At 41.9% G+C, this 27898-nt stretch overlaps 1 protein-coding gene across 15 annotated transcripts in view; it reads right to left on the minus strand.

The window, feature by feature from the left end:
• The window catches only part of LOC135248081 (coiled-coil domain-containing protein 85C-A-like), a 47309-nt gene extending 20976 nt beyond the window's left edge, over nucleotides 1-26333 (minus strand). For 3 of the 15 annotated variants that reach the window (XM_064322410.1, XM_064322374.1, XM_064322347.1), the window contains exon 1: nucleotides 24773-26332. In XM_064322410.1, the coding sequence (XP_064178480.1) occupies nucleotides 24773-25478 (706 nt within the window). In that variant the 5' untranslated portion in view covers nucleotides 25479-26332. Of the gene's footprint in view, nucleotides 1-24772 lie in introns of all 15 variants that reach the window. The other 12 variants (XM_064322392.1, XM_064322329.1, XM_064322294.1 and 9 more) reach the window with 6 other exon arrangements.
• Between the last annotated feature and the right edge of the window lie 1565 nt (nucleotides 26334-27898).

Here is a 27898-nt window from a genome sequence, read left to right on the forward strand (position 1 = left end):
TGCTTGGTTTGGCAGGAGCAAACATTGCGTTACCTTCCTCTGAACTCACGTAAATGTTCACAGAAAAAGTGTCTGCAGTTTTGCAACTTGTTCATAGTAAAACCGATCCCTCATCATTACATTAAATAAACCTACTATTTACCAGTTAAGGGGTCTCTGAACTTTCTTATGTAAGAATAGAATTTGTTTAAAATAAAATTATTTTTAAATGCATTCACATTCAATATTTCTACTGTAGAAGACCGCGAATAAGGCTATGCACAAATGATGTATTTATTATACTATACTACTTAATTATTTACTACCATCACAAAGGTATGGATCAGATTTGCTTAATTCAAATTCCAATATATCATACAATAAAGTGCTCTGTCAGTGGAGAGCTTTTAGCTTTTAAAGTAAGTCATGTAAATAAGCATGTCATAAAATTTGGACATAGTTGATTTCATTGACTACTTGAACTTTTGGGAAACATGAACAAGCATTACACTCAGCTACATGCTGCCAAGGTCAAACTAATGAAATGTTCTTTTTTTTTAAAAATGAGCAATAAATACCAACCGTATCATTAGTTTTCCTTTAGATAAATATGACAGGTGTGATGTTTGCTCGATATCGCGAGAGACAGAACATTCTGCTCCAGAGAGGAGAGAAAGTACAGCCCAGCAGGAAGAACGGGGCGTCTGGCACGGTTGCTAATGACAATTTGAGTATTGAGTGAGCACATCCTGTAAAACTATCTACATCTAAAAGGGGGCGGTTACAGGAAGCCGGACAGCTAGGAGTAAGCTCAGTTTCTGCACCCTCAGCGACGGACGCAGCCACGTTTATTTATGTATAAATTTGCCAGACAGAGTCCCATTGTTTTAGGCTAGTCATTAACATCACCCTCTAACCTCAGCTATAGTGATAGAAATATAAATACGCAGATTTATGTTTGTATGGTAGTGTGGTTACATCCTAATTGATGAAAAAGAGATGTGTGAAGGCAGATACAGGGAATTAAATTAGGATTCTCTTTTTGTCCATTGCCATAAAATTTTCTAAGCAATATGAAATTGTTAGTAGCAGCATTAATATTTAGCCCGATAGGGTCTTCAGAATAGGACACAAAGTACAAATGAGAATATGAATGTTCAATTAAGGATGGTGGGATAATCAGTGTAATTGTCAGGCCCCTGTCAAAGCATCTCTCTTGACCAGGAGTGCCCAGCCCTGTTCCTGGAGATCTACCGTCCTGTAGGTTTTCACCCCAACCCTAACAAAGCGCACCTCATCCAACAGCTACAGCTCTCATTCAGCTGCTAATTAGTAGAATCAGGTGTGCCAAATTAAGGTTGAAATTAAAACCTACAGATCCCCAGCAGGAACAGGGTTGGGCAGCTCTGCTCTTGACGACGGAACGTGAGAATAAAAACTAAATGAGTTTTTAATTTTCCTCTGCGTTGCAGTGCAGGGCATCGGTTCAGACAAAGTGACTTTTACAGCAGTGGATCAAAAGAGGTTATGAGACAACACTGACAAGAGGCGACAGGATTTATACATTCTGCCCTCAGCTCTAACGTGCCATCGGCTCGTAAATTTCACGTTCTCGGGAACACTATTAAAAAAAAGTCTGCGATATATGGCGTGACATACTGAAAGCAGTGCTCTGAGAATTTAGCATCGCGTCATTGGAAGAGGACTTTGCTTCCTTATTCATTTCTGCAGTCACCTCAGCTCAGCTCCCTCACTTTCTGACGTTCAATTGGTGTCAGCGGTCGTGTGTCACTTTCAGTCAGGGGGGACATAAAAAAGCACAAGAAGCACATTCATCCTGGTCGTTACATTTACAATACAGGCCTGAGCTGGGACACGCTACAGTGCATTGATGAGCCTGCTCCCTATGTTACTAAGCCCTTGGGAAGATTATAATGTCAATGAACATCTCCCCCACAGCCCCGTTCTCAGTATGGCTGTATGGTCTAACCGGGAGTATGGGAGAGGCCTGTGTGTCCCAATGCACCGCGTCAAATATGGAGCCGCTGCCTTCACAAGCAACCTGAATTTACTCTGAAGGGCCGTGCCCTTCCCATTCCCAAGAACATGCCTCACCTCTGTGGTTTCATTCGTTTCGCCATGACAACCAAATCTGATAAAATGAGAAACAGACCACACCCTATCACCTCCTACATAGACCACAGGCCCGCATAACCTCTGGCTCTTAAATCTATACGGTTGAGGATATTCTGAACATCCCATCTCCGGCTACTTCTTTTGTATCTCCAGCTACTTCTCTTGTTTTGCATGAAACCACTAGATGACCGCAATGTTCAGTTATTTGAATACATTTCCACGAGGGGGGGGAATGACCTCAGCGCTGGCGCTGCGTTGCTTATGTAACCGCAGTGTAAATATGTTCAGCTGACAGAGGGCTCCGTCAGCCCGGGGATGTTAAGTGTGTCTGGCATTCCCAGATAAACAGAAAGCTTGCGTCCCTGTAATCATACCCACCGCAAACAGCTGTAAAAAAATTTTTTTTTTTAAATACACCGCAATGCAAAAAAAGCCACATTTTGTATGCTAGTCCTCCATTGAATCTAACCACCAGCCACCAGGCACTTTGCCCTCAAATTTGAGCTACACATTTAAATGGGAACATTTTTCAGGCCTTACACACTTTTTGAATTCATCCGAGCAACCACTGCTCATATACATACTGCTGAGTCAGGAAGAAAGGATCACGAACTCGGACTTTCACTCCAAAAACGAAAGGAGGAAGGGTATTATAGGTTGATTAAAGGGTGGCCTCAGTTGCACTTCTATGCTCAAATAAATACAGGTTTCTCCTTACAGACTAAATCACTGCAGCCATCGCCTCAACTCGATTTATCGACCTGGGAGGCGCGCTGCAGGAAGGCGACCGCTCAGTGTTTATTTAAGAGCCGTTTAACTGGGCAAAATGCAAAAAAGGGCTTTGAGTGACCGAAGGCTCTCGGCGTGACTCGGCTGAGTCAAAGCCACAGCCCTTCCGCCGCCCGCACGCCCTTCATGTCTTTGGACACCGTCCTTCCCACAAGGAACACAGCCATCAAACACGATAAAAACCCGAGCGTGAGTCAAAGGGCGCTGCATGTCGCAAGCGTTCACTGAACTGAGAGACACGAAAGTGGAAGTGTACCTTTCTCGTTTTTTGTTTTTTTTGCTGCTACTGTCGGCAAATTTCTTTTTTCTTTTTTTTTTCTTTTTTTAAACATGTTTAAACACGACACCCCCGATACAGTACGTCCCGTTGTGTTAGAGGGTGGAGGAATACACACGCGTGTGCTTCGGTGATCCAGCAAAGGCCCAATCCAGCCTGCTGAACATTCCATCTTCACTGGCATCGTTTCATTACGCTTTACATTCTCCGAGCTTCCGAATACAAGCCCAGCTCATTAACCACAGTGTCTCTCCTGAATGACTAAGCCAGGAACACAACGTCAGCCACGGAGTAGAGTACTGATCGCATCCTTATGGTAAATCTGTGACAAACATTTTAACTGGAAAGGAGTAAGCACCCAGAATTGATTTTAAAACAGACGTTTGCAGATTATTTATTTATATAATAACAAAAATAATTATGAGGACGTTAGTAGGGAATTTACACAAGGTACACTCCAGACTGGCCCAATATAATTTAAGACATGTCCAAATGAAATTGCGTGTATAAGCACTCAGAGAAACTATCGAGGCAGAGGGAGATATGAGGCAGTGTTGTTATTAATATTATCTGGTTGAAGTGGCATAATCCTGACCCACTTGATTCCATTATTAGACCTACACAGGAGGCAGCTGCTATACTAAAATTATGCTACCTTTCTTTTTTTAGTTTGAAGTTTGAAGGCAAAAGTCTGAGTTCAGCTAAAGTTATTATCTTTCTCTCCTCCAGCAGAATGATGCAAGGAATCAGGAAAGTGCCTACTGTACGGAAAACAACATCTATCTGGAAAATGTGTATTTTAATTCCACTGCAGTTTCGAAGGTCAGCAAAATAACTTCTTTAATTATTTTCAGGTTGGCATGTAGCCTTCTTTGAAACTACTAAGAAAGAACTGTCTGAAAATGAGAAGACTGTAAATTATGCAAACAAAAAAAGACTGTAAATTATGCAAACATAAAAAATGTATGTAGCTCAGCTTAATGTTATTTGCAGTTATAATCCCACAAAAGTCAACAGCTAATATTGCCCAAACAATGTTTTAACCTGTTTAGACAAAGATGGAGTTATTTACCTCTTTTACTCCGCATTATATTACCGCATTTACTATTATTCAGACGTCTACATGTTACATGTTCATATACAATCAGCTAGATTATTTACTGAAGCAATTTAGATTCCTTCCTCAAGGGTACAGTGCCAGTGCCTCAGCTAGAAAATGAACCCACAACCTTTGTGTAACAACCCTAGTTCCCTAGCCTAGGTCTCTAACCATTCTACTACACCACCACCCTTCAGAACACTACAGGTATAGCTGAGAGTAGTCATCCTCGGAAGACTAATCCATTTTAGCACCTCAATTAACACTGGCATTGCACTCCACACTGAAAAGGAGAGTGGTGCCCCCGCTGTGTGATGTTGCATTTGTGGCAGGAAAACACACAACTGCAACATCACACAATGTCAAGCACAAAGCACAAAGCCAGAAAAAAGAGATCTTTTCAAGGGCATGACTGGCAATAGACAAAGTGCAATATTCTCTATTCATTTTCTGTCCCTTCCTTTGTCTTTAGGAGATTGATTGGCCCTGTCTTTTGCACAGAAACAACTGCAGTGGAGAAGTGCCTTCAGTGCTTCTGCATTCAGAGCCCTTGATATCTTGGCACCGTTCACTGCCTTGTCCCCATTTTGTTTTATTTGTTGGCAAAGTTGGTTTTTTTTTCTTTGCTGCAGAAGGGCAGGTTTAGATTGTGAATCACGTATGTAAATGTGCTCTGAAATGAACTGTAAATCAGTTGGCCCCAGATTAAACCCAACCACAATGCATGCGATAGGTGAAAAACACAAGCAGATTCTGTTTTTGTTTTTTTAATGTTCTTATACAGGGTTACATCACTGCAACTTCTGCTGTGAGGATAACCACTGGCAGAAAGTTTGAAAGCTGGTAGACATCTCATTCATTGTGACTGTGAGCAAACCTTTTACATTTACTTGGCTGCAGAAATGGTGCTAACAACTGAGGGTCTTCACATCCAGGTTTAACACGGCTTTGCCTACTTATCCAGTGGGCTGAATACAACTCTCTCCTGTCATAACAACATCTCACTCGTTTGTCTGTTTTTTGTACTTCTGCTTCTGTTAGAGCACTTGTTTTGTCTCATGGGACTTCAGGAAAAACATTTACTCTTTTTTTGTCACTTATCTCCACACAATACTGTTACCACAGGCTGATCCGACTTAACATTTGGTAACAAAGTGCTATCCTTTCTGATTGAGGGTAATATAAACCTTTTGCAGACATACATTTTCTGATTAAAATTAAAGCGCTGAGATGTCTGTCATTGTGTAAAACCAAAGTAATTAGCTTTCAAATTTTCATTCGCAGCTATGGGAAAATTAAAACAAATTAAAATGAAAAAAAAAACTGCAAACAACCTGCACGACTGCCAAAGGGAGATTAATCATTTAAACCTTCTGTGGGCCATCAAGTCAGAGCAGGTCTTCTTCATGACTAGACTGTGACTTTCAATGCAATCCTGCCTGTCCTGTGGCTTGTATTTATTAACCTCATTTGTGCTGAAAGTCTACACGGTCCAGTTCGACATTTCCCCTCTGCTACAATAAAGACCATTACGAGATATGAATGGAACTTTTAAATGAGTGTGTACGTCAATAGTCAGACATAAGGGAAAAGCCAATCCAGTACAGGGCCTCGTTAACTAGCTTTAGAGGGGCGGTGGCTATTTTATCTACATTTTATGAAACCTGTAATCCTATTTAGAAAATCTGTAGATTAACTTAGTGGGACATATGCTCCTCTCTCTCTTGCTCTCCTTTTCCAAGCAGTAAAACAGGTCTTGCTTGATGAATATTTAATGAAACATAATGGTGCCTTCCTTGACAAACGCTTTCTGAAACATAATGAATACTGAGGCCTGGAACGAGCGATGTATAGGCTTTCACATGGTCTGCCATTTCCTAAGGGTTCCATTGGTCGTAAATAATTTCAACAGACGCCTTATATGATACATGGCACCGGCAGAATTCACCCTGAATGGAACAGAGGCTTGATCTTCTGACATGCTATTACAAGAGAAAACACGGCGTGCTAACACAAGCCTTGCAGGGATTCCCAAAGCGAGGCCAGAGCACAGCAAATCAAGTCTCAAGTCTGCGACTACTTCCGTAATTTATGAGAGCAGCAACCACTGCATTGTGGTTCCAAGCCAGTACCAAGCCATTACTCTGGGGCTGTCCATGGGCTGGTCTGAGGCCAGTGGAGGATTCCAACCCTGATTGGGTAGAAATCACACCAAACTGGAAAATTTCAGTAAAAATAAGTTGTTTGGTTAAAATGAGAATTAGTTAGGGAGGGGTGCTGGGGGGGGGGGGGGTGCGCACCACGGACATATAGTGATGATGGCTTTTTAGTCTTCAATTTGGAGAAATATTGGGAAGAACTGAAGGTCCCTGGCAAAAAACAACAGCAAAGTTCCAACACCGTATGTTTGTATTGTGTTTGTAGCTATTACGTTCTGAGGCCTATATCCAAAGACAGAGCTTTGTTAATTTGATCATTTACACTGAAGGAGTGGGATGAGAACAAGAATCACCACTCTGTATAAAAACTGGCATTTTCCCAACACATAATACAAATGCATTTCCCTTGGTTCTCTTAACCAAATAATCAAGAAAACCAAACACAAATGGCTGGCTGAGATGAAGCAGTCACAGTGTGATTTAAAGCAAAGGATTTCAAACAACACATGCATTTTTATAACCATTATTAAACCCAGTAGACTGTCAAAATGCTCTGAAGCATTAGTCCTACCACACAATAAGAGAAACAGTCCAAAAAAGAACACACATATTTTAATGAAATTAATCAATTATGCATAAAGCTCACATCTGCTCATGGAACACATTCAGATCCTTTAGTAATATCTATTAGCCACTGCACCAGATATGTGCACAGACAGCATAGGCAAAGAACAAAGACACAGAAATCATCCCTAGGTTAAACTGTCACTATGTCACTCACCTAAATACAGGGAACCATCGCGTCATGTCAGCAAAGTACAAACGAGCTTTTCATCTTCCCGATTTTCATAAACAGACTAACACTCAGCAGCTCAGTGGAGTCTAATTCTCACCCTTAGAGATCTATTCATGCACGTTCCCACAGACATGAGCATGAGAAAGGTTTCCATGCTCTGACCCAGTGGCCTTTGTTATACTGTCCAAACACCATGATTCAGAAACAGACTTTATTAATATTCCTGAGATGCACGCAACTCTTTCTGTCCATTTACCCACACACCACAACTGCTACACATTAGATCTTGTGCTTATGTCTGGCATTTCTCTGAAAGTCTTGCTTGGATACAGCTGTGCTTTCCAGACTTTTTCTGCTCTAGCACTAGACTCTTTCCACTTTCGCCTGAACTTCAAACCAGAACAAGGGGAAACTTTGTTTGCTTAAGAGTGGAACCTCCTGCCATCTGCAAGCAATATTCTCACCAATGTAACTGTTTAATCAATAACATCACCGCTCATGTGCCCGTGTTTAGCTTCCCCTTAACCAGGGCTAAAAAGGAAGACAGTCCAAACAAAGAGAAGAAATATGACACCCACACCCGTATCCAAGTGAAATACTTTCATTTACATGCAAACAAAAAAATGTTCACACCATTCTTTGACATTCGTTGATTAAGCAGCACATTTGTTAACAGAAAAAATGAACTTCAGGAAATACAGACTCGATTCTGACCTCTGACCCTTGTAACCTGTTACACTTAGGACATGTTCCAAAGCCTTCTCTATGGCAACTTTTCTCTGCGCACAACCCCAAGTGTTCGGATACAGTGTTAATGTGTCCCTTCTCCTTCCTCTTTCACAGTGAAAATATGTTGTTTTTGCCACTTCTCACTGAAGTCAAATTCAAAGGCACACTCAAAGCACAGTAGCCATGCTGTGTCTGCATCCTGCCTGATACTGTACTTCACGCAGAGCTCCAAACCTCTTCCTGCCTCACGCTGTGCTGACCCTCCAAACAAATAATCCTGCAAAGGAGGCAAAGACAGGTTATGTACAAAAAGCATCAAAGTAAGACCCATTGGTGAGAATATGAAGCCTCAGAAGATCTCAAGGGGACACAAAAAAAACATATTCACTGGCCCAAAAAGGAAAGAGACGCATGTTGGACGATATTAACACTCGGTAAACAGTGACAGTCCGTGGTCTTATTTCTTATGTGGTCATTATCCAGTTGCTTAATGAACATATAAGGACAGCAGTCTGATATGATTCTTTTAGCATGAAAGCAGTAACGGTGCCATGCGAAGACCACAGCAGCCTCTGACATCATTCCATCAGAACGATTTTCATCTGCGGGCGGTAATTTTCTCTCTCGCATTTTCCACAAAGAGGCGGAGAAAAAGTTAGCTGGCACTGCTGGTGCTATATTTCCCTCCTCTTTTTACCAACAGACCCTGTTATCTGACAACTCCTTACTTTCCCTTTCCATGGTCGATGGAAAAGAAATCCAAATGACTGGATGTAGCATATGTAAAAAAAAAAAAAAAAAAAAGAAACTGAACTGAATATCACCAGCACTATTCTGGAAACAAAATAGGGTAACTAATGTGTTGGTTTCTTTTCACTCTCCCCTAAAATGAAAATTTTAAATAAACTTAAAATGTGACAGAAGAACCAAAGATGAACTTGCTGTATAGGTAAACAACATTCCATCGCAATGACATTAAGGTATCCTAAAAAACCATTTGATAAAGGTTTTGGCCAGTCCTATAATTCCCATACTCCCACTAGGACTGCTCCCCCAAAAAAACTGTGAAAAAAGTGAAATGGCTTCTCATTGGTATTACCCAGAATGCAACATGTTTCTTTTGACATAACTGTGACAAGATTAAATATCAGGTAGACAGAGGATTGACAGCGTTTCATATTTACAAATTTGTTATCGTCTGCAAACATAAAACATAAATGACTTAGTGGCCTTTAGAAGTACTGTCCAACATTATTGGGGGGGGGGGGGAGGGTGGCATCAGAACCTGCAGGAAATTAATGTAAGCAGAAAATTCCAGCAGCCTGTTTCCACACTTGTTCATGGATTATAAATTATAAGTTGTGTCCATTTCTGAGATGTTGCTGTAACCACAGTATAACCTTATCTGCGTCTGCATGTGTGTCTGAGTGTGTGTTTGCTCTCCAGGAACATTGGAGTCATGCAAATAACTGATCCTGTAGCAGGGAGACTTGTGAAATGCATGCGATTTCCTGTCTTTTTCTGCTTTGAGTAAAGCAGCAGAAAACAATCCCACACAAAAAAAATCAACATATAAAAACTACAGCTCTGGTTATCATTAACAACGCTCTCCAAGGAAACGTAAGTACAGGCAGAGGGTACTCCCACATGTTATTGAATAGAGAGGAAGGAGAAAAAATATTTTGACCTAGTTCCATCTCTAGAGCCACTTTATATATTTATAAAAGAGTGCGTGTCGATTTCCAGTAAAGAAGCAGTCATGTTTACTCAGAATGCCATTATCCACCCACCACCAACTTGCCAATTATTTCATTAACCATCATCACTTCCTACAACATACTTTGCATTTTTCTCATACTCAGCAAAAATCAAGTTTACTTTTCGTCACAGAGCCTGTAGCTAGCTTTCCCTTGTGGCTAAAGACACAAAACAACAATTCCATAATAGATGACAACAGAAAACATGAATATAACGCATAAACATAGGTGACTAGCTAATGATTAAAAGACAAAAAATGCATTGAAGTTTGCTAGTTACTCTACAACCATATTCTCCTGAGGGTTTTGTGAATACTTTGCTTCACAGTAAGTCCTAAATTCCCTGTCTCCACCAGGATCTCCTGCTCACGATACAGAAGCTAACTAACTAGCTTTGATTCATTTTTTAAATTATTTTTGTAAAGAGGAACCAACACTGAAATGAAAGGGAAACTCATTAACACGATAAGCAAAAGCAGATACCCATAAAATAAGATATGCCCATCATAAGAAATATAAAATCTGCTTATCAACACAATAAAGTGCCTTGTGTACATTATACATTCCAAAAAATACATACTTTCAGTCCAAATTCCTTTTCAGTGAAAATATTAGGCTACCATTTGAATGTAAAAGGATCTAATTACTTTCATATCCAATTGACAGCACAAACACAAATCAGCTATCGCAACAGGCAAGACGCAAGCTCAAGAAGTCACATTTTTACATTACAACTTTACTTACATTTTTAAATAACACAGCTGAGAAAAACACATTCCTTGGTGTAATCACAAAGCCAATTTCTGCACTCACAGTAATTGAACCATTAGTCAGACGAAATTACTACTTTATTACAGGTGTAGTAATTCTCAAATACACACATATATAAGAAAATGGCACTTCAAATTAACAGCATTCCAGTTCCATTCTCAGGGGATTTGGTGATTAGTGGCACTGCATGTTGCGATTCGCTGCTGACTGCGTCCTTTACTAATGAACAGCAGGGAAACAACCTTTCCTCATGCTTGCAGGGCTTTAAAGGGCCCTAATTATGTTCAATACACAGCAAACAGGATTTCCAAGTACCAACATGTCTTACCACCCTGTAGCTGAACAGACGAGCGAAAGAACACTTTTGCCGCTGTTGACGTAATCTTGCCATTTTTGCTGCTAGCTACCGTAACGAGGGACAATTGCGAGCTTTAAACCTTCCAAATTGCAGGTTCTTCATATTACAATCACGTTAAATTACAGTTTGTCTGCAACCTTGCTTCACATTCTTGTAATACTCAGAGGTTCGCTGTGGGGAAAACATACTGGGATCTGAACCTGGCTGTTTCCAGCTTTAAAAATAAAACATAAATGAATAAACAAAAGTTCAGAAAAAAAGAATAGTGTCAACATCTCCACTCTTTGCTCAAAAGCATTCCAGTCATGGCATTTGGAAGTGCATTAATTTCCTCTATCCTTTCATTCCACTTCTACACATACTGATACACATACTGTGGTGATAACAGAATATGATCACACATGAGGGCTTTTGAAACTGGTCGTCTATTTAGACCTGTAAACACCAGTGCATTGGTTCCCTCAGGGGACAACCATGGATCCTGTCCTATGGCACACAGGCTAAAAGTTCCAGGGGCCAATGGCATGAGCTGCTTACAGGAATAAGCGTTCAACAAGGCTCCAATCTAACAGTCCTGGCAGTTCATCAGCTCTTCCACTTGGATCATAGAAACCACAGCGTCACTATGAAGGTAAAAACCTGTAAAAGACTCCCCACACACGCTGCAGAGAACGGTCGTGGTCATGATGACAATGTGTTATGCCAAATTTGGATGGGTTCCATGGGGCAGTAAGTATTTCCTTCATTCTGTCAGAATTTTATATCAATGTTGATATAAGCGATATGTTTTTCAGCTGGCTAAATTTAATGTAACTCAAATGTAGCCCAGAAAGCAATTCCCTGACAAACACAAAACAGAAATGAGCAGCGAGGAAACACAGAGTCGTGTTTTTATTGGAAAACATCAGTTGGTCGTTTGTTTTTGTGCAAGTGAATACTTTCTCAATGAGTGCTTCTGGCAACACTGATTATCATATTTCCCACCTTGAGGTAATGTTGTTATGAGAGGTTACACAACTGCTCTGATCACTTACATGTTGTCTCTGACAGGTACTTTATCTGCTCGGTCTTGTATCGCATTTCACTGTCGATAAAGATGAAAATCTCAAATCTCCTTTGAACAGTAGTCTCCAACCCTGGTCCTGGAGAGCTACAGGGTCTGTTGGTTTTTGTTTTCACCTTAAAATCAGCACCCAGTTGAGACCCAAGACACCAGGTGAGTTGAGTTAACTGTGTAATCAACTGCTCTGATTGATTCATGAAGTGCAGAGTCACTATGAAAACCAGCAGACCCTGTAGCTCTCCAGGACCAGGGTTGGAGACCAATGCCTTAGAACAATTTCACAATTACTCTGGTATACTACTGGAAGTAAACCACAGTTTGAGAAGCACTCACTTTTTCAAAAGCTAGGAATTTAAATATCTTATCAGTGATCTTAACCCCATTTGGAAATATAACAACAGCAATGTAAGAGATACTGAAATTGTTCTTCACCTTCTTTTGTTCTAATAAACAAGAAAAGATTATATTTCTTGACAACATCCAGCTACCAGAAAGCTCACACAGCTGGAAAAAAGCTAGCAAGGTAATTTACATCCACAAATTTGCTAATTACTATCTTGATCTATTTGAATGAGAGGTAGCTGATTGAAGCATTCAATTGAGAACCTTACTGGAAGTATGCAATACTTACATCAAGCAGTGGCACAGCCATTGGTAAAACCAGGAAAATTCTGATACATAAGATAACCATAGATTTAGTGTATTATGTTTGCTTAATAAGTTCATTTAATACGTGCAGCCATGTGCCTTGTTGGTCTCTCCAATTGTAGGCTATAGTTGTTTTCTAACCAGTTAATAAATTCATTATCTGTTCAGAATACAAAAACATATTTAGAAATTCCCTCACGCAGGCTGCTCTGGGCTGTTGTCTTAGCCCAGTGCCCATTTTGAATGCAAAAGATTCCATTTTGACCATCTTACAAAACTGCAGTTATGAAGAAGCATCTCTATCCCTACTGAACATGACCACACACAGTCACGCCATTTACCTGGAGGTTCACGTTTATGGAGGACTCCTAGCAGAGGTGAGGGAAGAGCGGCACTCTGTGCACTGAAGTCTAAACGACTCCATAAAACTTTAATACCACGAGATGAAAGGATTCGGTGAACTGTGGTGGTTCGTCGGGGCTGAGAACACTCGAACACTCAGCGAAACCAAGTCCTTTGACCTTGCCTCACCCCACCCTCCCTCCTTATCTTGGTGCAGCGTGGCTGAGAGGGTTACTGCCATTTTAGAAAATGTTTGAAAGCTGGGTTCACCGGCGCAGTTAAAAATAAAATCTCTTGACACACAGGTCTGGGATGCATTCTTAGCTCAGCAGTTCTGGCCCTGCTGATAGCCGGGGACATCTCTTCCACCGCGGGCCAGGCGGCTGACACTAGAGTCCCATTCACAGCAGCGGCCTTTGAAGGGTGCTTCAGCCCTTTGTCCGGAGAACAATGCTGTCGGACAGATGGTTCGGCGTTCCGGGGGTGCGGAGTGGGAACCCCAAAACTCTTTTCCAGCCAGGCGGTGGCAGCAGTATTCCCAATGCCCAGAATGTGGAATGGGGGGGGGGGGGTAACTGACTGACACAAAGAGTAGAACTGTGACTAAAGACCAAAACTTTCTGCCAGATTTCTTCTGATTTGTGACACAATTTTTTGGCAGAAGCAATCGCCAGGTCCACGCCATGAAGGTTAAAATAAAATCACTGTTCAGGAAAGCACAAAGCAGGAGGCCATTTCTGTTAGTAATGCGTCACTGATTAAAACAAGATGCCAAATAGTTACTGGAGAAAAGCCAACTTATGGGCTTCATATTTCACAGGAGTATTAGGCTGTTATATAAAGACATCAGATTATGCCCTAGTGAAAGGTGACTCATTGTGGTTTTGTAATCAGGTTCATTTCCTGTTCGCTTTAACTCTTTTGACACTTCAGTTTAAACACCGGCACTGGGCAGCAGTGTAACACAATGGTTAGGGAACTAAACTTGCAACTCTGAGGTGACAGGTCAGATTCCCAGGTGGGGCACTATTGTTGGGTAGCCTTCAGCAAGGTACCTGTCCTGAATGGCTTCAGCAATTATCATTTTAAGTGTGATTGCAAAATGTCTAAAAGGTCTAATTTAATGTAGTCAACTCTGACACCTTACAAAGTATCTGTCCCAAGCCTGCAGACAGTCCCCTCCTTCCTGCAGCCTGCCTGCCCATCCCGACATTAGCCAAGGCAAGTGGGGGAGGAGTGGGATTTTTATTTTTTTTTTTTGCCTGTGAGAAGGCCAGATTTCTCCCACTGTGCCACCCTCCCCCGTGGCTGTAAAGCCAGTGTGGTGGGACAGGAATTCCTACTAACACAACACGAGCTCTTAGGAAGCCTTCGGTGGTCCTCCAAACGTCCTTCTCTGGGAGTCGCTGGTGCCACAGCTCATCTCCACAGTCATTCCCCTTTGCATCACTAGCCTTTCACCCCAGCGTGGCTTCGCTGCCAGGCCCCTCGGGACCAATGACCTGGCAGTTAATCGTCGCCATGGCACCCCACACCCCTTCCAGGCCCGACCAGTCACATACATGGAGAGCAGCCAATCCAAGCCTCCCTCCCACTTGCCCCCTTTTCCTTCCAATGAGTTCATGCTTTCCACAGGAAAAAAAAAATGAAACAAAACTACCACAGGAAACATCTCAAGCTTCATACGACATGCTAATTAATTCAATATGGGCAGGCAGTCCCCAGCTACAGAGCGGAGGGAAACCGAAAGTTCTGTTCGCGTAGGCCTGCACATGCACTCTCTTATTTACCTGACACTGATTTCATACTGCAGAGCTGTAAAGGAGCGCACCAGGCCCTGGCGCTGAGCTAACGCTCTCCTGTTGAGTCACGATTCTGCAGGTGTTTAATGGGACTCTGTGATTGGCGCAGCGGCGCACTTCCTGTCACTGTTCAGCCTGTCACGCGCCGCCTGTTCATGTTCTGCTCTGGCCATTGTTTGCAGAGGAATGCGGGAAATCTCGACACACCCGCTTTTTGAAAAAAAACACAGCTGAAATATTCCCTGCAGCATCTTCTGTTCCTTGTGACAGCAGAAGATGCTGTTGAGAGGCTGCAAATAAAAGCCAGATTCTTTTATTTTCAATATATGCTTTTGCTTTACTGAATGAACCTGGGAAAATGTTTTTTCAGATGAGAAACAAATGTAAATATTCGGACAGATGAAAATGCAAGGTATGTTGCCAAACCTGCCCGTCCCCCATAATTATAATATAACAAAGTCATTATTCATGATAGCAACAGTATTAGTCACATAAAAATATGGCTGAAACAATGTTGTACATCTTTAATAAATGAACAGTGAATGGCTACAAAAAGTGGATTAGTCTGGCCCTGAAGAGATTAGCTTCCAAACTCAAACAATCTCTCTTCTGTGTAATTCAAAGCAATGACACCACCAGTATTCTGCATGGGCAGATACATAGGTAAAACAACACCTAAAATGTTGGATTCATAGGTAGTCAAATCTCATCTTGCCTGCATCCTGCAAATGTATTTATTAATTCAGTTATTTATTTTTGTGTAATTTACACTGATAGGCTTTTGTTGAAGACTGCAATCCTAAAATATACTAGCCACATGAAAACTTGCTTCACTTCATTAATGTTCTAACTGTCATTTATGTCTCATCGTCTATATAGGCCTATACCTACACTCATTAAACACCAAAGACTACAGCAATCAGATAAGAAATAATAATTTTTGAAAAAATAAAAAAATTCAGACACTGAATGTATTTGACGTCCTGCTCACCACTCAGCTTGGTTATCTAAACGTTTGGACACTGCAGATGTCTTGAAGACGCTAACTCAAGAGAAAAACAAGGTAATTCCCTTCCCCCCATACCCCCCCTACTTGATCTGACCAGATGTCTGAGACATTCGTAGCCAGACTGAGCCGAGATTTAATTACTGGCCAAACCTGGGAGACGGTGAAGCAGAGGCAGGGGTGTCCATTATCCTGACAATGTGATTATGGAGCATCATTTGAACCCGCCAATCGCTCCTCATAACCTACAGGCCATTAGCTATCTCCCTCCTGGGCTGGCTGCAGAGTTTGAAAAAGGGAGGGGGGGGGGGGTGTGGCTGTTCCTTCTAGAATTAAACCCTTCTTGTCCAGGCCTCTATTCATCTCTGCCCACAAAGGCCTTTCTGCACGGTGGCATTATCATAACAAAACAGCCGTTTTCTCTGCGCAGTAAACCTTTCCAAGCAGACTGAACGCTAATAGAGACGGGGCAAGAACCACTGTGCGCGCATAAACAAGCTTCAGAGAGAGCACTGAGCACTCCTTCATTCTGCCAGAGAGAGGAAATTGAGCTCCTCACCATTGAACAAACAACATGTCTGTGTGCAAAAAAAAGTGTTTATTTTCATACGTAAAAAAACCATCTGTGGCTCTCAATTTTAACCAGCGCTCAGGGCAACCGATGAACTACGTGACTACATAAGACTACAAAATGGAAAACGGTCGTCTGTGGGCAAATCGCTGAGGAGGGGATTTCCGTGAACAATAGCAGAAATTAAAAACAGTGAAACATGGAGGAATCTTCAAAGATTCTCTGTGGATCTACAAAACTCCCTTTTTCATTTGTGCCCTCACAAGTGTTTATTGCCTCTTGATCCCAAGAGTACTGTTTGTAGCTGCCTGAGGATTTAACTGGGACAAGCCAATTACAAGCTCATTTAAAAAGCCCGACTGCAATATTGTTTCTGAAGGGCTGCAATGTTTACTGGATTTTTTTTTATGAGGCGAAACCTGACAGCTGGGCGTAGCCAAGTACTCCTCAATATCAGATTCAGCAAAACTGACCATCTCCTCTGTGAACCCTGTGACCAGCATTCAAGGTTGGAAAGATGGCAATTTCACTGTGTCCCTTTTCATCTGTGTGTCTTTCCCAGTGTCTCTCTGACCTTACACCGTCTCCTGCAAATACACAATCAAGAACTGCTTTTCAAATGTAACCAATCAAAACATCTTTTCTCACCATCTGAAAATTTATTTTTATATTGAACGCAGATAGGCATACCTTTTGACCTGGGTTTAGCTAACCTGGTACATTCTCAACAGTGCTTACCGATAGGATATAGTATCGCTACATAGAAATACAGCAGAGATAGTCTTATTCCCTTCATCTTTGCTCTTATATTAAATCCCATTGAAGAGCCCTGTACAGACCAAATACATTACTTCAGTCTCAGCCACTGAATCATTATCATTAAAAGGAGTATAAAACCTAAACAAGGAAACCTGGTTTAACTGCATCTTACAAAGACGTGTATGTGGGTAGCAATTTAACCACATTGCGCAGAGTAAAGACAGGCATTCCCCTGCCCTCATATATTGGGATTAACTGCTTCACATGAAAGAAATCTGTAGTTTTTACTAGTGCTAGTAACTCAATGGGCCTGATGGACTGTCTGGTGATCAGGAACCCGATCCTGTTCACTTTCACCGTGGGAAGAGAATGGAGAAACACTATCTGCAGTCTGTAACAGGAGCCTGCCACCACCAAAATGGAGACATTCGGTCCCTAGGTGACCTGCTGGGGGGTCTGGCTCTAGTCAGACAGACACAGAAACTGTTTGCCTTTTTTAAATGGCACCTGGGCAGCAGTTTTGACTTACAGCCATAGACATGATCCTGCAAAGCAAAACTGCCTGAACAACACAAGAAGATTTATACATGACAATGAACACAAACTCATAAATATAAGCACACATAAAGCTAAGAGGAGTGTGTATGTCTAAAGCTATTTCGGCACGATTGTATGTTGTCAGTATAACAAGTTTTAAACAACTTATTTTTAATTAGATGAATGGTGAACTTGTTCCCTGTTTTTATCTTTGGCTTCAAAAGTTCGATAAATTAAGGGGAAAATTCAGTGCCTTAAGAACTTTTAATACCTTGTGATTCGTGACTGAATATTTCCAATAGACGAGACAAAAAATATTATTTTCTAATAATAGCTAAACAACGGTGATATGAAACGTGTATCGTGAAATAAAATGACAAGCTCCTGCTTAAGAGCTCTATCGGGGTGCCTAACGCCCTCATTTAAATGCTAATGTTAACTTCTAATCGTAATTGACAGCTTAACCTTACGTGAGCACAGTACAGTATTAAATAGTACTTGCGCACTTTGTGCAAGCTACGACTAGTTGACCTCCACCGCCGTATCTGATTATGCTCACAACACTGTGAAAACAAAAAGAGAATAAAACGGTTGGTTTAATCATTTAAATTTGCATATTCACATTTTGAAATAGTGTCAGTTGGCGGCTTATTTTAATTTTACCGGTTTAATCTACCTCTCCAGTATCCGCCTCCCCTCTCCTCCCGTTGAAGCCGGATTTGTAGAAGTTTACTTTACCTCATGACAGAGATAAAAATAGTCTCGTAAAAACAATGTTGCCTTGATTTTGTAGCTTTATCAGGCGACGCAATTAACTTTTATGTATTTGTTGTCCTGGATAGAACGCAGTGATTTGAATTTAAAGTGCTCTCCTAATGTTCAATAAATTGGAAAACTTGAGTCAGTATAATTTATCGCATTATGGAACCATTACATTGTGAATACTTTATCAGGATACAAATCCTATCGTGTCCACAATGTACGGACGTCTAATATTTCCACTTTTTTATTTTTAATACAGTAGACACTCAGATATGTTTTGAACCAATACAAAGCGTGATCTGAAGAATTACAGATCTGAGAAAGCCTTAAAGAGCTCAAGATGTGCTCTGAGAAAACCTGGGGCCACCTACGCTGAACGAGAACACTGGAATGCCCTCCCGATATTTATGCTAGCGGAGGTGAACAAAGTCCCTCTCCACATTAGGAGAAGAATTTATCACGCTCTGGTGGCCATCTGTTTCATCTCATGACCCCTTGTTCTTCCATCCAGGTTTAGTTCCAGGGTGCACCGAAACGCACTGGCAGTGAGCAATGATGCGCCTGGGTGAAAAGGTTAATCTGGCCGGGGAAACCGGAGAGGGGCCGGGGATGCTTTTCGGCCCCCTCTCTCTCCCCGGTGTGGCGCAGGGGGCTGTCTGGGGGCCCGTGTTTATGCACCGGGAGCTCACAGGTTCCCGCTGGCACAAGGAGAGACACAGGCTCCAAACACAACCTGTGACTGGGATTATCCCAGCGGGAGGTCAGGGCGGCTGGGAACTGGCCTGCCTCTGTAATCAGCGTATCTTGTGACAGGCACTGATGGAGGGGCTTACTGGAAACAAGCTTGATGATGATCATTTGCAGGACTGATAAACACGCCGAAGCTTGGCGTGGTGATGACCTTTTTCTGTCAGTTTAGCGTTTACCATTTCTGGAAATAAAAAAGAATGCGCGTTCGGACCACGTGTACTAAACCTGAAAAAAAAAAACACATTTGAAAACTAGGAAAATCAATTCAATCTTCTATCCAGTGAAAAACTCATTTTCACTGCTTCTGTATGAAGAGAGCCGTTTTATCTCACTGTGTGAACCAAGCCGTAATAATGACTGTAGAACTTGTAAAAATAAAGGAAATATGGGTTGCATGAGAGCCAAATTATGGGTTGTGTAAGATCTAAAGTGAGACCTCCCGGTTGGACTTAAAGACAGAGCTGATACTGCAAAATGCCCTTGAGTCAGGCATGCTTCTGCAAACAAACCCAAACCCAGGGTTTCTGCTTTAAGCTCCATAAAGTAACCCGGAATTCAACTAAAGGGGAACGCATTGTATCGCACTGCAACTGGAGCCAACAAGTCAAGAATCAAATCTGACTCTTACCCACAAATACATGGATGCAAATACACAGCTTATAGCAGTCACAAGCCATGCCCATAAATGAGTCACACATGGGGAAAAAAACCCTTAACATTTGCATTTCTGAGGCGCTCGCGGGACAGTTTGGGCCGTCCCGTCCCAGGGCTCTGCCCGTGGGTGTGAAACCCCGCCCCTCCCCTTCTCCCATTGGCTCCCGAGTGACAGCAATCAGCAAAAAATCCAATTACCCGGACAGCAGGATGTGCCAGCGCTAGATGCTCTCCACCCCAAACCCTGGGTGACCCCCGTGGCCTCCCAGAGCTCCAAATAACTGTCATGCTCCTTTCAGGGCCTTTGTTCGAGGCTCTCCATTGCATTTTTCACTCTGGGAACCAGAGCTGGGGAGGGAATGGGGGGGGGGTGCAGAGGGGGACAGGGAGTGAGTGAGGGATGGCGAGCGAATGAGTGAGTGAGTGAGTGAGTCACACAGTGAAAGAGGGGAGAGCGTGGGGAGGGGGGAGGAGAGAGTTAGGCAAAGAAAAGGGGAGCTATTGATGGAAAGAAGAGGGGGGGGAGCATGTTGAAGAGTACAGAGGCAGCCCAGAACAGGCAGATGGGGGCACTACACAAAGACAGCCACAGTTTAACCAAGCTGGCATTGATCAGTCCCAATCATCAGCCTCATACACAGGCCGACAGACAGAGCACAGTGGCACTCCATAAATTTACAAACTTCTGCCTCAACCGTGCTCTGAGTGGGTGTGCTATACACACTGGAGCGTGGCAGAATTTATACCCCCACCACTTTAGTATTCCTGTAGCCATCATGCTAACAAAATCATGCTCTCTTCTCCAGAAAGCTAATACAGGCAGCAACTAATGCCCCCACCTTCACTATAAAAGGTCAACCTTTCACTTAAAGTGGGATAGCTGGACAAACACATGTCCTATTCAAAAACATAAAACACACATGCGCATGCACACAAATACACACACACACACACTGAAGCTGCATTTCATTCTTGGAAATAAATACACTGTATTCAGAAAGCAACTCTGCCAATCAGAGCACTCCAGGCCAAACCCAAGCCACTAAAAGGGGGAGAGTGTATGACACCAAAACCCATTATCGACAGACAGGGAGTGCAACATATGACCATAAGCTGTGGGACAGCTGGCACAATGCTGTAGGCCTATATCTACAAAATTATATAACCACCCCCTATGCATCCATAATACATAATCAATACACTTATCCCATATATTATTTTGCCATTTAACACAGTACACACATGTGAGTGACAAAATTAATATTGTAAACCTCTGGGATTGAAATGGGACCCAGTCTTCATTCTCATACTCACTTCAGTTTTTAAACTGAGAAAACTGATTTTTGTGAATTAGGCTATTGGCTAACAAATAACAAACATTTTACATTCAATCCAAATCTAAACAGGTTCTCCATTTGTGCTCACTGTTTTCCTTTAAGACATAAAATAAAGTGGGGGGAGAGGGGTAATGGGTTTTTAAATGCTGTAGCTAGCCAGAAACCTAGATAACACCTAAATGCCTACACCTAGCTAGCATGCAGTATTCAGATCTGCAGCACTGAGGGGGGTGTGTGTCTGTGGTAGCCAGTATATCACTGAGAGACTGTTCTGTTCATTTGTACCCAGTACACTTTGCTGATCTGATTTTCTTGTTGACTGGCAACACAAGAGAAAAAACACATTTATTTTATTATCTTTTATTGTTAAAGAGAAAATGGAAAAACTTTACCAATTTTGAAAGGGGGTCACTGAGAACCTTTATCACCATTCCCAAGCATGAAGGAAAGGATGTAATATGCACCATCATAATAATGACAAATGACAAATGTCATGACTTTTTACATCCTTCTTTTTCCATTTTGTCTATCTCATTTGTAATTTCTAATACTGCCTCTCGGCTCACCGATGTGTCGTATGCACTCAAGCAAGAAGCACCGCAGCTGAAACATGCACTCCTTTCAGGCACTGGGCTGAAAGCGATTATTTAGGACCCTGTACTACATAAGACAGCTCCAACTGAGGGATGGCCCACCTTAAGCCAACCGTTCACCTGGCAAGATAAGGCCAGCTGCATACTGCCGCTGTAGACTTCAGGTCAGGGTCAGATCATATAGCTGTGGCTTGACCTGCTGTCTATAGGTGAGCCCCTTGTTGGTACTCATTCAGTTCTCACATGAAGCAAGTTTCCTGCATGAAAAGTCTGAACAAGTTCCCGTGTACCGGGTTACGTGACTTGACTTAGGGTGACTTCCCCATGACTTCCCCATAATAAATTTAAATGTAAGCTATAGGCCTACTTCACGAGAGGACAAGTTTCCATCCACAGACTTTCTATTGGCACTGCTTGAAGGGGGAACCTTCTGGAACCTTGCATGAGCACATTCTCATCAAAGGTTGGCGGTAATTATAATACTGCCATCTGTATAACCGAGCTGCTGAGAGGAGGAAGAAGTGTGCAGCAGCAAAAAGTAAACACGTCTTTCTGAAAGATGAAGTAAAGCCCGGCCACCCTGCCAGTCAGCCAGCCAGCCAGCCAGCCGGCCAGCCTGCCCACCCGCCAGATCAGTGTTGCTCCGGTTACCAATGGCGACGCTAAGCAAAGGTATTTCACACTATGTCCTCAACGGGCTCACTTTACACAACAGAGTAAACATTCACTTGTGCAGCGAGGCCAGAGGCATACCCCAGGCACACTCCACCCCGCGCTCACACACTGCCCAAGAAAAACACCGCACTTTATTCAGCACCTGCGTGCTACTTCTGACGTTTTTCCGCTACACCGTAATAACCCGACAGCGCTGGGGAGGGAGCTACATGCATCTGCAGCCTTAAACTACTGCTCCAAGAAAAACTGAGACATTTGAGACATTTTTCATAACATGAAGATTAATGAATCTGTCACACGCTAAATAACTCATCCATCAGTGGTCAAGGCGAGCTGGCCGTGGTGCGGAACATCGATGCCGTCCCGCAGAATATGTGCGTGTGAATGACACCTGAAACGCTGCTTCACAGATTTAAAGAATCACAGATCCATCAAACTTTGTGGAAGTTCAAAGGTTCAGACTTTCTCTATGCAGAAAACACATGATCCCTGTTGCACAAAGAGACAGCTACTAACTTCTCCTTCTCAGAGAACAGCATCCAAACACTGAGCTCACATTTTAGCTTAATGTACCACACAAAAGGAGTCTATTCTGTACTGAGATGCAACACCAGTTAAGCTACCAGCTACATATTACATTTTAAAAATCACCTCCCTTGAAGGCCCCCAAATTCAGAAAACAAAAAAATCTGGGAAAGTGGAGAACATTTTGAAAACATTTCTTCTCACATAAAAGCACTAACAACATTAACATATTTTACCATTTTATCTCACAGAATGCACTATTCCTAACTCCATTTAGAGCCTTACTGAGCATTAGTTTTCATTATGCTTTTTCATCAGCCTCAACCGGATATCAAGGCCTTTAACGAGGTCACTGGTTTCCGACTTTGTTCAATGCATTCCGATGACAAGTCAAAAATCTCTTTGACAACCATTGAAACAATGGACAGCAGCACATGAGGAATTCATTTCCTCAATCTGGTTTAAAAGCAATTAAGAAGAGCGCTTCATTACAGGCTAAATCTAATTATGTGACATGAGGCACAAGATGGGATTTCTTCATTCATTTTACGAAGTTAATCATAATCATTGTGATATAAAACACTTAAAAAGACATACCGTGAGTAAAATAAACAGCAACAAAAATAGTTCCTTCAAAACACAGCAAGGTTGAGAGCAAAACCCTACATTAATTTATTTTAAGCCACTGAAGTGTGTCCACAGAACTGCATGTAAGCTAAGTTTGCAGACAGGAGACATGTCTCCATACATCAGTTCTGTCTGCCCTCAGGAAAGATGAGCTGGAGACAGCATACAACTTTCAAAGCTTCTTTTGTTGACAGTGAGGAGGCAGATTTGATCTTTTCAATGAAACATCTCTTCTCAATATGTTATTTAACATTGGCGCTATTCAAGATCTTAATGATCAGTTAGCTAATGATGTTTGCAAAGAGTCACTGATATATTGCAAAACAAGCAAACTATATTCATACCTAAGGTGTCTGTAACAAGGACATTACATTGCATGAACTCTAGACCACAGCATCCTTTCCTTTCCCTTAGTCACTTGAGGACTCAAACCATGACAGGTCCCGCCACCTGACACCATTCCTTCAGACCCATCATCCGGAATTCCTGGGAGCACAGCACAATGTGACACTCTGTCAATCCCAGACTCCACCACAGAGAGTGTTTTTAAGGGGCATCATGCTGATAAAAACCCATCCCAGAGTCTGCATTTGTTTAGCTTGTCACATCACTTCCCTTCCAGGGCCTCTTCTCTGCAGTTACTTAACTGTCCAAGAAATAACTGCTGATTAATCTATGTGTGTATACTGTCACCTACAATAAAAAATCTTTCAGTATAAAATTACTTGACGATATAGCACTGGCTTATCAAATTTCAAAGAAATTCCAAATTATCCATGACCCCATTCAATCAGAGATGCAGAGCATTGTTTGTTATGGAGATGATGAGAGTGTGCTTTATCAGAAACCTTTGTTGAACAGCTGTGAGCTTGGGACAGAAAAGCAACATACAGCATATTTACTCTATTGGGATGTCACTGCAACACTTTTCTGTGCATGTGCACTGTGGGCCCAAATGTAAATGGAAATTGTGGAGTTTTAGGCCAGTTTATTTGCAGACAGACCAGACTATATGACGTTTTATGAGAAATTATTATTTCTGTGTATGGTATAATTTAGACATGGATTAACTTATTAAATCTATTTCAACAAATTGTTTGGGCGCAAAACCAGTGGGTTTATAATTCACGTCAAAGTGATGTAAGATTTTATGGGTATCTTAATAACGTCTGAACTGCAGACGGTCGTCAGTCATTGAGCAGTCCACAACAGTGTATGCTTCACACTATTTTTCTTGTAGCGTATAAAAAGGGTCATAGACCTAAACTTACCATTCAGTCCATTTGGGATGCTTCTGTGGTGGTGGGGTGCTGACAGGTCATCCATTGACCTCCTGATGGTGCCTGTCTTGGCCTCTCTTGGTTTATGTGGATGGTTGTGGTGGTGATCCGGACTGCCAGCGCTACCCGTACTAGAGGTACTGCTCCCGTCGCCGACATCTCGGATGGTGCCTGAGCCGCCGTTCAAATTGGTCAGGCTGGACTGGCTATCTATGGAGCTCCTGGATCCAGCCCCATTCCTCTCTTCATCTAGCATAAGTATGATCTCCTTTAGCTCCACGTTCTCACGTACAACCGTTTCTTGGTTGGCCTCCAGCTCCTTCAGTTTCTGCTGATACATGCCTACCTCTTTCCACATCACGCTGGCGGTGTACCTGCCGAACCGCTGCCACTCCCGGGACAGCTTTTTGCCCTTTTGCCTGTCATCGTCTAGGAAACAACACAGCTCCCTTAGTTCGAGGTTATCGTCCTGCAGTTTTTGGTTGATCTCCTTCAGGCCCCTAATTTCGTGAAGGTGGACCTGTAGTCTACGGTTGACGTCTTTCATCATGTTGCCGTGTTCCACCATTAAGTTCATCTTCTCATTATCCGCCTTTCTCAGTCTTTTTATCAAATCCTCCTTGCTCAATTTCAACAACTCTTCATCTGGAATCTTGCTCAAATCATCCCTCGGACCGTCCAATGTATTTTTAGCCATATTCCCGTCTAATATTCCGCTATCTTTTAAAGTGTGGTTTTAAAAAGCCTAATTACCTGCCTAATCCAGGCGTAACGATGACATTATATTCATATCTAAACACATAATACAGAAAATAGCTCAGAGGAAACATGAAGTAAAGCTAAAATAAATTTAACGTGAAAAACAATCAAAGCGTGGGAGCTCAAGCAGGTGACCCAAATAGATAGCCGTGCACGCGCAAAAACGAATTTATACTAAAGGGCAAAAAGCCGACAGGTCCCGTTTCAGTGCTTCTTTGGGTTTCCCGTTCCCGGTGCTGAAGCGATGATAACTTACACGGAAAACGGTACCTGCTTGAAATATTCCAAATCTAGCAAGTGTTTCCCCTGACCACTGGACCAGGAGAACGATAAGAAATAATCACGGTCAGCACTAATAGTTGTCTTTCGCTGTTCCCCGTCTGAGCATAACAGTGATGTCAGCGCGTTTGTAAATACCACAGCTAGAAAAATTCAAACGACTGAAGCGTAACCACAGTGCAAACTGAAAACTAAAACAATCACTTCACAATTGCTACCATAAGCGAAGATCTGACTTCTTTATCACTTACGTGGGGAAATTCCTCTGCTATAAAAACGTGTTGCTCCGAAACAGCAGTCTGATGCTAATTAATCAATAAAAGCGAATACACACGCTCATCCTGCCAGGACTTTTTGAAGGCAAATTGTTGCCCGCAATCCTTTACCAGGTTGAAATTCCCTGTGCCCTTCTCGTCGTTCAGAGACTTGGTTCAAGTTACTCAAGAGGATTTTGTTGAGGCGACCAATCAAGAAGTAGAAAAATAGTCTAAGCAGGTAGATAGAAGGTACAGTCAAGCCTTCTGGATGCAAGGCTCTGCCTTCTTAAAGGGGCAGTAGGCAATTAATTTCCAACCTGCAAAAAAATAAAATAAAAATAATAAAAATAATAATCAAGCATTTTAGTTGGTATGCGTTTTGAAACGCTAATCATTTGTAAAACAATATTTAACAAACTGGGCCTTAGGTGTAGTAATTATGGATAACACTGATGAAGTAGGCTAAACTAATGGGAACATAACTTACATTTCGAATATAACATCCATATGATAGTTTGTATCCTAAAAATGATTATCAATTAGTCTATATAACGTGGTCTTGCGTCAACTTGTTTCATTCTCAGTAGCCTAGCAGACTTTGACCATATTGCTTGTATACAGGTTTTACACAAGTTCTACACTTACACGGCTAGAGCAAAACTGGTAGCCTATAACTAATTGAATTCTCATTATTGCCGAGAGATATACATCCTTCCTTGCATGTGGCTCTCTGTCTGCTGTAGGCCAATGCTCAGTGACCTAATTTTAAACAATGGTCGAAAGGTTTCCACTGGTTTCACAATCATAATGTCTATTTTTAAAAAGAGAGAAATCACAAAAAAAACACATTTGCATTGATACATTAACGTCATTTAATCGTTGTCACGCAAAATGATTCTAAAACGCATCTTTCAGGTGTAACCTGTTTACAGTTTCCTGATACAAGTAGCTACTGAGGTCCACCGACCGATGGCGTAAAAATATTGTGTGTACAGAGCCCCACCGTGTGGACGAACTATGCCCACAACCGTTTTCACTAACTTCGGTGAGTGGCATATATGCATTTTTTGGTGGTACCTGTATTTTCTTAAACGGTCGAATTGTCATTCTATTTTTGCACGTTTAAATATTTACGAGAAGTTCGTGATGTTAAAGTGGAGACTGAGCAAACATAATGAAGGTGCCTCAAAATGTCATTATTGGACTGTGCTTCACCCTGCAGCAAAAGAATGAGCTCAACATAGTGCTAAATCAATCAAGCGCTAAAGCAAACTACAAACAAGAACTTTTTTAGGGCCAAAAAGTGAACTGTTCTCGAGTGGCCAAGTCAATCACTTGCCCTGAATCCAACTGAACATGCATTTCACTTGCTGAAGCAAAACACCACAGAAACAAACATGAACTGAAGATGGCTGCAGTAGGCTACAGGCCCAGCTGAGCATCACCAGGGAAGATACCCGGCATCTGGTGATGTCTATGGGTTGCAGACTTCAGGCAACCATTGGATGCAAAGGATTTGCAACAAAGTAATATGATAATTCTATTTCAGATTATGTTTTTTGTCCAATTACTTTTGCTCTCTTAAAATGGGGCTTTATGTATAAAAATGGCTGCAATTCCTACATGGATCATTGGATATGGATGAAAATAAAGCAGTCTTCACCTTAGCCGCATAATCATGTGCTGCAGTAGAAAGCCAAAATAACAAAAATTGTGTCACTATCCAAATACTTACAAACTGCACTGTATATGGCTGACTCAAGTGGCCTTAGTTAAAAATATTGTTTGGTTATGTATATTTAGTAGAACAGCTGATAGCATT

This window comes from Anguilla rostrata, chromosome 1 (assembly GCF_018555375.3).
Source record: "Anguilla rostrata isolate EN2019 chromosome 1, ASM1855537v3, whole genome shotgun sequence".
Lineage (NCBI taxonomy): Eukaryota > Metazoa > Chordata > Actinopteri > Anguilliformes > Anguillidae > Anguilla > Anguilla rostrata.